Here is a 16,663-nt window from a genome sequence, read left to right on the forward strand (position 1 = left end):
ATAATTCGAAGCACATATTGATAATTCGAAGCATTTCCAAATTTCATTGTGTAAATCTATTTTAATGTGTTCCTTCACATCGCCAATGATGCCAACAATGCCAACTTTCCAAAGTAAAAAATGGTAAAAATACGAGTACTATATGCGGTTACTTGAAAAATTACTGCTCATGCTTGTTCAGGGTTAAGTATATTGAATAGAAACTCAAAAGGTAAATAAAATCAGATTTTAACCAATTTCATAAACAATTATTTTCTGTTAGGCTTAGAAACATGATACTATCATCATGTTTGAATTTGTACAATTCGATTTTAATGGCGACAAAAAAGCATCAAGAAAAAAATTTCTCCAAAATTTATAAAAAAATACTCATTTATATTTAATAAAATATACTATCATTCATTATGAAAAATTTTGATCGTACGAATCCCATGCTATATAATTTGATGATTGAAATGGCCAAATTGGCGAAATTGTTTCTTGGCTCTTTTTGGTCGCTGTTATAACCGATAAGTACCTTGAATTTTTTCAAGCTGTAATTTAATATTCTCCTTGAGCTTGTCGTCAAAATTCTAAACTAAAATGGTTAGCGGAGTAGCTCGTCTAGAAAAAAACATTTTTGATTTGTTTATTAATGTTTTGCTTAGTTGAATTTTACATGTACTACTTTGGCGATATGGCATTGTTGGCATCTTTGGCAATATGAAGGGGCACGTTAAAATAGATGTTAATAAATTTCACTTGTAGATGAAATGTTTTTAATACTTTTCGTGTTAGTGAAATGGTTGGGAAATTACAATCATAATGTAAGTCAGGAAAATTTCATGTTTTGTAATTTATCAAATATTTATGACTATGATATCCAAATAATTATTCATTTTTTTCAGTAAAAGTAGCGCAGATTACACCTTGTTGGGTGAACAACGATATTTATTTTATTACTAACACTTGCTTATCTACGTTCTACTTACTTAATCACCGCCTGCTTTTAATATTTTAACTTCTAGTAAACAGTTTATTCGGAAATTTTTTAACACTTTGTCACTATGTAAATCTCTATATCATAATTCATGATCATTTCTTGCCGTCGATTTGTGTTCCACTGAAATAATCTGTGTTTGTTTTATTAATGCAAATAATACAATTTGTATTATTTGCTATTGTAAATAATATATTATTGTAAATAATTATTGTAAATAATTGTAAATAATACAAAAATAAAAATTATTTGAACATTTTGTTACTATACTAATCTCTAACCCTAAATCCTGAACCATTTCTTTAATTTCTTTTTGTTGCTTTATGACCTATTCATGTAATCTGCACTTGTCCTGAATATTTCACATTTTATAAGCAATAATAATACTTTGAAGATTCTGTCACTATGCAAACTTACAACACTATAACTTATGGCCACCTCCTTCATTTCCAGCGATTACAGCGAAGCTAAATCCTGAAGCATGGGATTTCTAGTCATTCTTCTGGTCACCGCCGTGTTCTGCTGCGTTCCTACTTGGTGTCATGAGCATAGGGAGAAGATATTCGTCCTGCAGGACCCCAATTACGAAGACAACAGGACCATTGTAGTAGTCACATGGACGGATGAAGATGGCTCCAACTGTGAAATATTTTCTGATGAGTGAGTGTTGTCTTTTTTGATTCAGTGTACAAGCATGGGTGCATTGTAGTGAATAAAATACTTTTGAATTAAAATGAAAGAGGCAATTCTCAATATAAATAGTGTAACTATACAGTACACCACTTTTACATATTTAGAGTGGTTCCATTATAAAATTAAACCCATCACTAGTTTTAAAAGTATTTTATTTTCCAAATGCTCAATAATTCTATAACACCTTTAGTTGATTTTAATTTACTTATAATGGAAAAGAGTTGAGTTTAGTTATATTAACGTCCCGTTTGAAGCAACACTAGGTCTATTTTGGGATGGACCTCGTAATTTTGAATCGAGTCAGATGACGACGACGACACCTGAGCTGGCACCCCCTCTCCACAACACACCACACCAGTATAATGGAGAAGTGACCCTATTAGCACAAGATTCTGTACGATATTTAAACAAAGTTGTCCAATATTTTGAATGTTGGCTGATATCGTAAAGATATCGTAACAATGTTGTTGGGCATTTTATGCTAATAAGTGAGATAATAATATAATATTTATTCACTTTTATTTTTCAATCATAACGTTTAAGGAAGCAAATTATTTGAGAATGTGTTTCCCAAATTCAGTTATTACGAATTTATATAAATTATTAGAAATTTTATGAAATCTTTAATTAGTTTCTTAGCAAGTTTAATGTCTTATTTTGGAACTCCCTTTAGCTAGATATTTTAGTATTTTTTAAGATTATGTGTTTACAATTTTTAAATTCCTAATATGTTTTTTTATGTTTCTAAGATAGAATTTACACACATTTTAATTTCTTATTACGTTTTTTTCATGTTAATGAATTTCAGACTACGACATGGTTAATTTTACATAAGATGCCAAGATGATTGTATTATGATTTCATTTGTCGGAGATTTAATGCGAGGCTGTAAATATCAATAAGTACCTAATTCAGTCTTTTATTCTGATTATGCATGTACGGCATTTTGAGTACTCTTTACTCTTAAATAGATTCCCAGAGTAAATTGAAATATATTTATTTTCCTATGAAACACAAAATCGGGTACCTGTGTATTAATCGTATGCCATTAGTGGACATAATTAATTGACTAACATAACAGCTTTGATAGTTATTTTGGCAATTAATCGCTATCAAGAAGTTCATACACAAGTGTCCGATTAAATTTATAATGATAGTTGGTCTGAGATCCACTACTTCATTTCAATTTACGAATTTCCTTTTGAGCTCATGAATTAATTTATGTATGTAAACATTATTTGTCATTTATTGATAAATAATTCATTCCTATATATATAAGATTTTGAACATTTTTCACGTAAAAAAAATCCATTTACTTTTTTATGAATCATTTCTTTATGGATGACAGTAGTAAATTGTTTATTGGGTTTGACCTCATGTGCATAATATAACTCAAAATATTTATTAAGGAGATGGTTAGGACTTAGTGTAAACTAATATGACTTCATCAAATGTGAAATGCTAGTTTTATTACATATGAAGATAAAAAAGATCAAATCGTAGGCGGATATAAAAGGATAATATATCTTTTCTTTCAATGACTTAAAATCCATAACCATAACCTGATACTCCGACCTTCCAATAAGGCACGCGGAATTATATTGATTGGCCGGACCACCGAGATAGCAACACTGGCGGGAACTTTGTTTGAGTCATAAGGGCTATCACCAGTCACGGTGCCCATTATCCAGTCATCGGTAGAAGGTAGCCGATCCCCACCATTTTCCCATTTCAGGGCGAAAACCAACTACCATACCGAAATCGTCACAAACTCATCTCTGAAGTGCCCCTCCCCCAGTGGTAGCCAACGATTTAAAAAAAAATGGAGAAGGAAATATACTGCTTCTTTGAATATTCTCTGATTAAAAAAATGCTTTATAAGGGTTAAATGAGTGTTCATTTTTCAGAAAACTGACCGAAGCTATCCGAAGAATCTCCAAAGACAAGCTCCTTCGCCGTCCCACGCGGGCACAGATGCAAGAATTGGTGGAAGAATGCACTACATTCTCTCGTCGGAGGCGATCTGTGGAAAATAATGACGTCACTCCCTCTGAAGATATCGACAAAATGACCACTCCACTCCCTTCTCCTCTGAGTGGGCCTGCCGATGGATGGGTCATTTTTCCAGGTGAGTTTTGAAACGAGTGAAAAAAAACCCCGTTATATTTGGAACTATTTCTACTAAAAACATACATGCACGCTATTAGTGTTTTCGCTAGTGCAACAATCATGGAAAAATGATTTCAGTCCTAATAATTAGTAAGATAAAATTATAGCTTCAAATTTAATCTTGCCTTTTTTGAAAATTTTCTATTATGATATCACCTGAAGGCATATATAGAAAAGTACTTATATGGGCAGTTTTCGGCATTAATGTTGTTTAGACAAATTCGAATTATTCAAAAACAATTCAGATATCGGGCTTGAATTTTTAAAAGTTTTATTCTGTTCCATAAAACATATAATTAAACGGTGTTACAAAATTTTGCCTCAAATTAAAAAAAAAGGGAAAAATACTTTAAAAACTTGCTCTTTATCCAATCAAACAATTATAAAATTCTACTGCTTATATTATACTTAAAACATTTCAATTTAATTTTCCTCTTCCGGATCAATAGCTTTTTATTTAATCCCGAAAAACTAGTGTTTTATTTTACGTTTATCCGGGAACAGAAACGGATGCAAACGTTAGATGACAGTTTCGGATAACCAACTCAATGTCTTAAAGTAAACAGAATTGATTTATGAATTTCTACCATGTCAAAGTACAATTTGACTGGACTATATTTTTAAAATATACATATACTATTTGGAACACTTTGGAATATGTCTGTTGTCACTGCTTGGATTTATATAAGAATCCTTTCAGGCACGAAATGGTGTGGCGCGGGAGACAAAGCCAAGAACGACGATGATTTGGGATTCCACCAGGACACCGACAGATGCTGTCGGGCCCACGACAAGTGCGACGACCTCATCGAAGGCGGGGGAACAAAATACAACCTCACCAACAACTCGCCTTTCACAAAGTATTGCCGCATTTCTTCCATCTGCAATTTTTTCCTGTTTTCTTAAACCAAAAAGCCTATTGGTGTACCGAGACAAACACTTATTGCTTTGAGAATCAATAGAAAATACTTATTTATTTTCACGCGGACAAACTTTTTGCAACTCTTAGTACTTTAAACTAATGTTCTCTACACAATAGCTTTCGAATGTTAAAGCAAGTTATTCAAAGAAGAGGAAAGCATTTAAAATATTTATTTCCAATGAAAGAAAAAAGATACGAATACGATACATCGTTAGAAAAGAAAAGGTTCAAAATTTTATTTTGCGCTTTCAATACGAATTTTGTTCGTTTTGCGATTAACAACGAATCTTAAGTCTGTTTCTTGTCACACATGACATAACTGCTCTCCGATTATTGAATTAACTGCTATTACAATTTGTTTTTACAAATCTTGAGAAATAGCAGGCATAGGTTATAGTACTGTTGAGTGCAAAATTCCATATTCTCTGCTTCCCTACTTGTGGAATTTTTATAGTTACACTTTGAAACAGTTTATCTTACATGCGAGGACTGACAATGCCTTTTTCCCCTTTACATATGAATCTATGAATTTCTTATACCAAACTGTAAATCTGTTTATGAGTTGGCAGTGCTTTGTTGAATTTACGCTGAAATGCAACAATATATTCACTTTTTACTTGGTCTTGTGTGAAATTATAGAGAAAGTATTGTAATCGTCAAAAATACGAGTTCGAGATTTTGACGAATCTTTGCGTTACATATCCCCCCCCCCTAGAGTTCGAAAAACAGATTTTGTGCCATTATGTCTGTCTATTTGCGACACATAAAATTCAAAAACGCCTTTGAGCTAAACAAATGAAATTTGTTATACGGTCTTTGCATCAAATGTGTAGATTTTCATCAAATTTCGAGTGAAATCTATTCAAAGGAAATCTGTCGATCTGGCTATTCGAACATCAATTAACATGATAACGATCAAATGAAGAAAGCTATATGGATAAAATTTGACACAAAGATTTAATATCTGAGGTGTAGGTACCTGTTAAACTTGGAATCAAAGCCATCAAGGATTTCACTCTCTATCAGTCTATGCTTTACCAGCATGTAAACGTGACAACTAGAAAATGCAAATACAACAAATTTGGCATGTGATTTCATGATTACATTTGCGGTTCTGCATCAAATTTTGGTTCGAATCTGTTGGAAAAAACGCATATTCGATTTCATGTACTCTTTATTGCCAAGAATCACATGGAAGATTCAGTAGAAATGTTAATTCGCGCCAAAGATCTATTTCGCAAGTATCTTTCGCCAATGCCATGAAAGGTATTCGCGACCTTCCCCAAGGTTCGAAATTTTATACGGGGGTCAGAAATAATATCTTTAATCGGGAATATGTCAGAAAGTTTTAAGATGATCAATCCCGATGTTTGCACACTTCAATATACAAAATGAGCTTTCCTGAGGCGTCGCCAATTATTCGCAAACAAATAACAGCGCTTCTTTTACAATGATTTTGCAAATGCATAAAATTCCTTTATGTAGTTGTGTATGCATGAGCCTCTATCTGGAGTATTTAATTAGAAACAAATATTTTAAATTTTTTAAAATAATCTTATATTGTTCAGTTAGACTATTTTTTGCAAACTGCATAACGTAAAAATTATCCAAAACAAAGAAAACCGTTAGACCTGGAACTACTGAATTTGGCGTATAGTTATGCCACGATTTATAAGTGTTATCTAAAAAAGAGCGTTCAGAATTTTAGTTTAATTAAAAATTAATGTTGTTGTTTCTTATGGCACTTACCATGGACAAACCCGCTGTTCGAAGACAGCCGATTTAAGCCTGAGAAGAATGCCTCTTGCTTCTATAGTAGCGCCACCTAGGGCCAAGAGAACGACTTAGCTACACACACGTCACAACCCTTTTTACGGGGCGGACTTCACTCACGCATTTCATTTACTCAACCACAGATCGTAATTTAGACCTGAATCAGAGAACGACCACCCCTGATCCAATACCCCCAGTGGTATTACTCTCGACATGGAGGACTGCGTGACCACGACAGATTTAACGCGCGTCAGCCACCAAGCACGCGGGGAATCTTCGGCCGGCGGGATTCGAACTCGCAACCTAATGGACGCGAATCCGACACTCTACCAACCAAGCCATACCGGCCTTAAAAATTAATGAATGCCTTAATGTTTTTTTTTTCTTCTAAATAACTAAAGAATATTATTGTATAGGAACCATTTTTACGTCTCTTCAACGCTAAAAAAGTACCTTTTCGAATAATAATAATAATTTTGTAATAACAATTTTATTTCAAATGTATGATTAATTGTTATAATTTATGATATTACGATCTTAGTTATGATTGCTATAAAATTAAAAACGATTAAAATATAATCATATAAGACAGATGCATCAATCCTGAAACCATATCATACCACAATGTTTTGGATTAGAATTGCGAATCATCCTTCAATTTTATTTTTTACAGACTGAACTGTAAGTGCGACGATGACTTTTACGATTGCCTGAAACGTGTGAACAGCGTTACGTCCAATACTATTGGAAACACATACTTCAATGTTTTGAAGAGACCATGCTACTATTATGATTATCCAACGACTAAGAAGTGCAAGAAGTATAAAACGTAAGTTTTCTAAACTATGCAAATAATGCACATTTTTTGTTTTTGTTTATATGTTTAGAATAGAATCGTTATACTCTAATCAATGAGATCTAACACATTCATCAATCTGGGAACCATATTTAGTTACTTGTATCACACACGCTTGATCCGAAAACATATAGAGATCTAAAGAGGGCGCCACTACTCTTTTTCAACTTCTAATTGGTTTGTTGGAGGATTATGCAAGAAAAGAGATTTCGAATCTTTTAACATATTTTAGAAATCAATATGTTTGTTGGTTGGTTGGTTTGGTTATATTAACGCCCCGCTTGAAGCAACACTTGGACTATTTTGGGACGGAACTCGTACTTTTGAATCGCGGTCTGATGACGAGGACGACACCTGAGCAGGCACCCCCCTCTCCACACCACACCACACCACATCAGCGGGAGGACGTTTGGTCAGGACGAATTTAACGTGCAACTGACCCCCTTACACGACGGTTTTTCGATGGAATCGGGTCTCGAACCTGACACCCTCCGGTTCCGAAGCCGAGAACTTACCACCAGGCCACCGCGGCCCATCGATAGGTTTGTGTAGAAGTAGAATCTAATTTCAAAGAAAATATTTTGTTACTGCGTCAGTTGATTCGATATATTAATTTTATACTATAATAAATGAAAATAAAATATCAAATAAGAATTTGATAAAATATTTCCCCGACGAATAGCACGAAAGATGACATTGAACGATTCCATTTTGCAGTTTAACTAACCTGGTACAATGGACTGTATTTTAAGCGCCTGAAGCAATTTTTAGAGTATTTACTAACTACTCTTACCCTTATTAGATATAAATATATTAAAAAAAACTTGCATGACTAGGTTAATATCGAAAACGGGTCCGCCATGGATAATCTAAGGCATTTGAGTCCAAATGAAACGCTATTTGTTATTATGCAAATTTTCATATTGCGCCAATTATATGTGTTATCGATGAAAAATTTAATGAAAAAAATTCTGAATGCTTGTTTAAAAGCAATTTCTCTTATTCAATTTGATGTTTAAAATGGATCCGAATTTCTAATTCCTAGAGAGCGAGATATATATTTTGTAGCCTTAAGATAATTTTCATAATATGGCGGTATTGGTATGAGCGGGGATAGAATCTGGGACCATGTAGTTCGCAGTCCAGTAACATGACCACTATACAAAAGCAATTGCTCGTGCAGCGTAGCTGTTAACTGGCTTATAAGCCTTCACCACAGACTCTCCCTCCAGTCAGTCGGAGGTGAGACGAACGATATGGCTGTTGAGTGGTGGTGTATTAGCTGTTGATTCTAATGTGCCTGTATCCATTTGAATAACGCCTAGCGTTATGGCGAGCGTGTGTGGTTACTGCGTCAAGTGCGTCTGACGACTTTGGTTTGCTGTAGGTAGATGGCGCCACATCAGCTTTACGAAGGTTCATTGTTCGAGGTCACCAATGTGGAGGATTTTGGCATGAGCGGGGATAGAACTTGGGACCTTGTGGTTCGCAGTCCAGTAACATGACCACGATACAAAAACAATTGCTGTTGCAGCTTAGCTGTTAACTGGCTTATAAGCTTTCACCACAATAGAAAATTGAAAGAAGGCCATCGATACTTTTATTCATAACTTAAAATGCGAGGATTTTTTTTTTCTTAAATTTCTGTGTTCATTTCCATAAATTTATCTAAATGAAATCGTATTCTTTTCTTTTTATTTCTTCAGATTTTTGAAACTGAAGTGCGTTGAATATGAGAAGGACACGAAGGCACAGAAAACCTGGCAGTGGAGACAAGCCAAGAGATACAAGAAGCTGCCCTTCCCTGGACCTCTTGATATCACTTTGCCCTTTTAAACCAAAGCTTGTGTTCATGTACAAAATGCGTTTCAATCTGTATCGCACGCGTTTTATCTATAAGCAGCAAAAGATTTCACAATTACTTATGAAATAGTTACAGAAATGTTGCTTGATTTAGAATATGTTCATGTGTTACAAATTTGAATGCTTTGTCAAACAAAGTAGAGAGAATAGCTAATGCGGTTAAAGTGTAAAAATTGCGTCAAAAAGTTGTCATCATATCAAAACAGAATACGGGTTGAGTAATTCTTGACAAGCATTGCTTTTGCTATTTATTACGATATAAAGAATTTGTCACTTTTTATTGAAAAAAAAATCTGTTTTATTTACTTTCCACAAAATGTGGAATATAATATTAAAATTTATTTTTATTGCACTTTAGCAAGCTTGAAGCTAATGATGCAGACTGTAAAAAGATATTTTCGGTAACTGTATACTCTAAATTTTTAAATGAATGTAATTCTAAAAATATAAATACTTAATAATAACAATAATTATAAGTAATGGAAATAACTTTTATTAAGCAAAATATTTAACTTAACATATCCGGAAAAAAGAACGTTATTTCAAATGGGTTGTTATTTGTTTCTGTCAAGACTTGAGTGAATTTTAAACAATTTAAATGAAGTTGTAAAATGTCAGCTGCATTTATTTGTAAACATTGTTAGTTTTTCTTGTTATTGTTGCTTTTTAAATTTTCAGTTGTTATTATTGTATTTCTGAGAGATAAATAAAACTGTTTGTTAGCAATAATATTCTGATTCTTTGCGTATTTGTTTTTGTTACCGTAACATTTATTTTTTGCTGTTTACATAGAATATGAAATAATTAAAGTCGATTTTATTATTTAATCAGTTTTATCATTAGGATAATAACAATGGAAAATTTTTGAATAATTATTATATCATACGACTTGGAAATGAAAACATATTATTAACAATAAATCATTAAAACTTATAACTACGACAAATTTGCTAAAAAAAGGCATTCTTATAATTTTACATTTAAAAGGAATAGATGAGAAGATTACTTTATGCTACACAGAAACTTTCTTCACAGACATATTAAGCATATATAAAAATATCTATTAAATAAAAACCCACAAGAGTTGTCTTTAATTCCTGTGAGACAATCTGGTGGAGCAGGAGTCATGACATAGGGGTAGCGCATCTTCCCCGTGATCTGGGCGTCCCGGGTTCGAATCCCGGTTCTGGCATGTTTGTTCTTCATTTGTGTTCTTTCTGTGAGGTGTGTGAATGTGCCCCCCCCCTCCTGTAGCAAGGGATTGTGCAAGTGAATGTGTGTGTGCCATCTTCATATGAGCTAGAAGTCAGACTTCTGTCCTCGGGTGCTCAGGGGTCTTTATCCCCAGCAGCTACTGCACCACGCGGACACGCCATCATCATCCCTCTGGTGGAAATTCTTCCTTTCGATTCGCTAGACCCTCATTAACGAAGAAAAATATTTTCTACGAATTGAATGAGTCGCCAGGCCAGATTAAGTCTTCGGACGGCAATTTTGTCTTTTGTCAACAGAGCCATTTTTTGAAAGCTTTGTTAAGTAGAGATGATATAAATATCGCCACTAAAGAGAGTCAAAAATATCTTAGTGATTTCATATGATCCAGGAGCGCCACTAACTAAAATAAAGTGTTGTTAAGGGATAAGGTTATATCAGGTATATATTAACGTCCCATCTCAAAACTGAAATAAATCCTTCAGACGTGCCTACCAATTTTATTATCGTTACGCTTCCAAAACATGAAGTACAAGATCGTTGGTGGTGAACAGTTTTGAGCTGAATATTTATTTGGCTTGCTAATGCAGAGCACGTAACCTTTTAGATATGCAGTTGCCAACTGCATATCTAAACTGCACATAACCTTTAATGAAATTCAAACTCTGAGATTTATGAAAAACATTTGCCATTATATTTCGGTTTTTCACTATTAAGTAGAATGAGAATGGAAGGGCCAAATTGGAAACAATTTCAATCCATCCCCAATTTGCAGAGCTAATACCATTATGTCCTTAAAATTTGAAACACTTCCAACGACTAAACAGTGGAATGGTTTTAGCACCTTTTACAGCTAAACAGATGATTTGTTAGTTCCCAAATGTTGAAGTATTAGAAACAAAAAGATCTTGCAAGAGAATATAGGATCTATTTGAAATCTTGATCCATTTTAACAAATTGAGCACTAGTGGAGGATATCTGATTAGATAAGGGAGAACAAGGCTGAGGAAGATTCTCATAGTTTTAGAACAACTGAATAGAGCTTCATATATAAATCAATTACTTCATCGCAAACCTTCATGTTAATCCTAGTTAAGAGAACCATTTTTCTTTAATATGTGCTCTGGTGTCTTAGAGGCAACAAACAAAACAAAAGTTTCCACAATATCTTTTGCTTAATATCTAACATTATACTTCATTACATTTGAACTGCAATTCTTACATTAATCAGATCAAATCGGCTGTCAGTATTTCTGTCAATCAAAGCGGGTGATGTAAATAAAATTCAGCTGAATTAAATCGATGTTAGCGTTAGAGTTCGTAGAAGAAAAAACCACCCAATAGCTGAATACTTAGAGGTCATTTTTCAGTTCATTCAGATGTTATAAGATCAGTATAATGATTTAAGCTTGGAAAGTCAGGAAATGCTGAGAGAACTCAAACATTTTCTTTTACAATCCGTTAGTTTATCTATTTCTATTTCTTATACATCTGTAATCGGGAAAGTGAAATGATATAAAGTGGTTATCAAGTTAGTATAAATTCAGCAGCACAAAACAACATCATATCATTTTCAATTTTACAAATATCACTTAGTGATGCCTGGGGACTTCACCATTTTTCATGCAGGTGGCTACGATCGAAAAACTATACAGGAATACACAACTACAATGGATTTATCCCCTCCCCCATATAAGCGTCCAAAATTTGATTGGATGACTGCCATCGAGACAGCGGACGGGCAGAAATTGAAGGATCTATCATATCACTGATATTGGTTCAATCTTTTTGCAAAGCGGTACCTCCTGGCAATGGCGGGCCACACACAGCAATTTTAGAATCATCAGGAGAGCGAAAGACCATTTAATTAAATGATAGTTTCTGAGCCAATGACGATACCCCCAGAGAACCCAGATGCCCATTCGTGATGTCCCCTCAACTCATCTCAAATAATATGTCGGTGGTGGTTTCTTAAAAGTTGAACACCTTCTTTTAGATTTGAAAATCCCCCCACAAAGTTATTAATGACTACATTAGCATGAATGCGCATTTGTGCGTAATGTGTATTATCGTGTTTAAATGTTATCGAACTAGTACATGCGCAAGAATCACATGTCTCTCTGCCTCTCTTTTATTTTGTATGTCACTTTGTGCCAGTCTGCATAAAATCGGAAAATGGCTGCACACAACTATTACAGACTATATTAGTACGAGTATACAGTTACACGTAATATGTCGTTGTTTATCCCCATTGGATTGAACTCCAATTCAAACCAAGTCCAAGAGATACGAGGAAAGAGAGCGTAGTAGTTTCAGAGGGTAAGGACGTCTGATCACCCAAGGGCAGAAGTCTGACATAAGCTCACATGAAGATGACACTCACTTGCACAACCCCTTTTTACAGGGGGTGGGGCTCTTTTACACACCTCACAGACAGAACACAGGTTAAAGAACAACAATGCTCGAAACAGGACTCAAAACCGGAACGACCAGATTGCGGGAAAGAGACGCTACCCCTAGGCCAGAACACCAGCACACGTAACATGTATTATGTAATATGATTGCATGATATTGAACTGGTACAAGTGGAAGAATCACGTGTCCCTCTTTTATTTTGTACCTATGCTTTTAAATATTGTATTTCACTTTGAGCCAGTTTGTTTAAAATTTGAAAATGGTTCCTCACAGCTATTACTGACTATATTAGCAGGAAGGTGCAGTTGTACATAATGTGTAGTAGGAAATGTGATTGCATGATTTTGAACTAGTACGTATTCTGTACCTATGTCCTTCTGTTCTGTATTTCAGAATGATTTCCGACATTTTTTTTCCCTCCTCGATAAAGGAATTACTATGAAAAAGACAACTTTTATTTAGAAACAGATATTTCATAGATTTTAAAGTTGAACCAAAGATATTGTAAGGTAGAAGCCTATGCAGCGGCACACGGCACCGAGCAAAAGGGGAGTCATTTCCTATATAGAAATTCGAAAATTCACGCTCGTTATTTGGGTAAAACATAACAGAGAGGAAGTGAATAGAAAGTTAACCGAAATCAACGGCTATAGAGCTTTTCACTTTATTTTTATTTTGGGCCATGCAACAATTTTGTATTATTTAACCTTTTTAATTTCATTTGACATTTTTAAAATATTTTGCTATATTTTCCGTACATATATTAAATCGAAAAAATACTCGAATATCTGATATATATAATAGGAAAGGTGTCATAATAATTTTGCACGGTGTGCCAAATATTCAGATTCTGACCCGAATTTAAATCAATTAAAATGCAGACATTTTATAAAATCATACATACTCATGCTTAGGCAATATCATAAAATTGAAATCAATGAAAAATATTAGAAAAACGTGAAAATGTACAAGCTTTAAAACTATAAATTTTCAATGAAAGAAAAGATCTTAAAATAAAATAAAAGAAACCAAAAAATAGCCTTTTTTTTAAAAAAATGTTTCTAGTCTTTTTTTTTGGATATAATTGCAATGCATTTTATTTATCCAAGATTGATAGACCATTCTTGCAAGCTCGAATGTTTGTGATGAGGTTAAACTATTTCATACATAAGCCAAGAAAAAAGTTTTATAAATAATCAACAATTTATATGGTAAGTATAACTATTTATATAACTGAGAAACATTTCATTGAAATTTAAATAGTTTAATAAACGTAACACACTATATCAGCAATAGTTTTATGTCAAAACAAAAACTAAGTTTTTATATTCGCATAAAAATAAACAGACCTGGTTTCACTGACGTAATAAACCTTGCACAACAGGATCTTCTTAATTTTTGATATAAATGATGACCGAAGCTTATTCATTTATATATTCAACACTGTTACCTCTGTTGATTTCGTCACATAGTTTTAGAAAATTCGAGAAGAAAAGTGTTAGTAGCAAAATATTTTTCTATTAACATTTTTATCACGAAATACTAGCAGCCGTTTATTAAACTTTTGTTGACTACGCCACGTAGCTTTAGAAAACTCGAGAATAAAAGTGTTAAGAGCAAAATATTTTTATATATATCTTTGCAGTATTCAAAATAAATATGTTAATTAAAATAACACAAAACAAGTCTTTTTCTGGAAATTTCTGGAAACATAAATTATTTACTTCATTGTCACTGAAGTTCAGCATAATATTGAATATTAATTACAGTAAATGAAAACTTATTGAATTATTAAACAGAAAATGTTAATCCACGTAAAGAAGAAATTGTAATTGCAGTATTCATACCAAAAAATATATAAATATTTCTTAAGGCATTAATATTTTGATAAATGAATTATTTTGTTTGATAATTTGTTTGAAAATCAAATAGACCCTGCTATGCATATGGAATGATTTTCTTTTATTTAAACTATGCAGCAATTCCTAATTAGATTTCTTAATTTCAAAATGAATTGGGTTAAGCTGTTTAATAATTAACGAATGGAATGCTGGATAATTATGAACAAATGGAGTTTTATTATCAAGGAACGAATGTTTAATAATTTACTATGCATTTTTGTGCAAACCCTGGTGCAAAATTCAAACCAACAACATATTGTCACATCATAAGAATATGGTAATCTTTTTTCAACAAACTTAAATTAACTCTTTGAACAAATTTAATTCCTATTTTATGAAATTAATTGTAGAGCCTTACCTTTAGCATCATATTAACATTTTATTTGCTCTCCTTATTGCCGAAGATAATTTCTACTTAATGAAGATCTTTTATTGCAACGCTTCGCGACTTCTCGTATAATTTTCAGTAATTATTTCCGCAATTGATATCCCGAAAGCTCTGAAAGCAAAAATCTTAGTTCCTGAATCCGCGGCATTTGTCAAAGTTCAAAATTGATATGGGAGGGAGGAGAAAGGATTACGCCTCTCTTAAAGATAATGAGATAAAGGGATATTACACCAGTTTATTCGTTAACGGAAATTCAATTGTCGCTAGTCTGAAATGTTAATATTATTTGGTTTTGAACCAAAATTAATTCATAAGGTAGCAAGAATTTGGCCAAAATACCTAAAGTATGGCATGTTAGCATACCATTAATGTAGCTTGGAAGCTGATTTTCGACTATAGTCAAGTATATCTGGTGAGAGAATGGAGTGAAAAGTGGAGCGTGGATAACCACACACGGCTTCTACTAATAAAAGACATTTGGATTAAATTTGAATGACCAAATCACCATGGCAGCATTGGCGGGAACTAAGGTTGAGTGCTAAGGGTCGTCACCGGCCACGGTACAAACCTTTACATGGGAAGCAAGTGTCGTCATCGTAGCAGGTAGCCGGCCTCATTATTTCTGGTAGTTGGTTCTAGCCACACCCTGGTGGCTAGAACCAACTACCATGCCGGAAGCTTCTCATCCACATACCTGAGGTGCCCCCCCCCCCGATTTGAGTGAACCGTGGTTAAATGAAACTGTCAGAAAAACGACTGAGTTGAAAATAGAGTTACACCTGAATTCTAACTTAACAAAATATATACATTCAATGCCATTCAATTCCTACGTCACCAACTAATAACAAGCTAAAATATAATACGATAGAACTGAATAATTTTTGTTAGTAAAAATTAAAAGAATAAATAACAGTTTGAAATTAAATAAAATATCAGATGTTGCATTTTTATTGTCCAATGAAACGCTTTAACTCAAATGCATTTTAAACTCGTTGAAGAAATTCCCCCGAAACTTTCGCATAAGCGCTAAGATGTTATATCTCCTCTTCTACAAAAATTGTGGACATTGAGCAAGGTCATAATGCCATGATTGCTCATGTTTTTATTTTTAGAATTGCACACAAAGACGCTTCGGGTTTCTAAGTATAATGAAGAAAGCGAGGATAATTTTAATGACCTTTTTTCCATCGATGGAAACCAAAGTTGATATAGAAGTACGACTTAAGAATAAAAGTCGTATATAATATTTCATTTATTTAAATCCTTGTTTTTTTAAATGATGGCGTTTACATTCATATTCAGACAAATAGATGGTCAACCTATTGACTGAGTTTGTTCAAAATTAGTTACTAATCTATATCTTAGGTGCTAAGCATAGAGCATCAAATTTTATGTAGCCTTTGACGCTTAGTAAATATCTTTTTCATTTGCTCTCGGATGGTTAGACAAACGTCCTGTAAAGGAATTTTTCTCAAAATTTGAGAGAACCCTA

At 33.5% G+C, this 16,663-nt stretch overlaps 1 protein-coding gene across 4 annotated transcripts in view; it reads left to right on the forward strand.

Annotated features, from left to right (window-relative positions):
* The window catches only part of LOC129963234 (uncharacterized), a 43,905-nt gene extending 33,921 nt beyond the window's left edge, over positions 1-9,984 (forward strand). For all 4 annotated transcript variants that reach the window (XM_056077444.1, XM_056077443.1, XM_056077445.1 and 1 more), the window contains exons 2-6: positions 1,433-1,639; positions 3,580-3,800; positions 4,542-4,701; positions 7,210-7,365; positions 9,099-9,984. In XM_056077444.1, coding sequence (XP_055933419.1) covers positions 1,461-1,639; positions 3,580-3,800; positions 4,542-4,701; positions 7,210-7,365; positions 9,099-9,228 — 846 coding nt within the window. In that variant the 5' untranslated portion in view covers positions 1,433-1,460 and the 3' untranslated portion in view covers positions 9,229-9,984. The remainder of the gene's footprint in view (positions 1-1,432; positions 1,640-3,579; positions 3,801-4,541; positions 4,702-7,209; positions 7,366-9,098) is intronic.
* The last annotated feature ends 6,679 nt before the right edge of the window (positions 9,985-16,663 follow it).

This window comes from Argiope bruennichi, chromosome 3 (genome assembly GCF_947563725.1).
Source record: "Argiope bruennichi chromosome 3, qqArgBrue1.1, whole genome shotgun sequence".
NCBI classification, from domain to species: domain Eukaryota; kingdom Metazoa; phylum Arthropoda; class Arachnida; order Araneae; family Araneidae; genus Argiope; species Argiope bruennichi.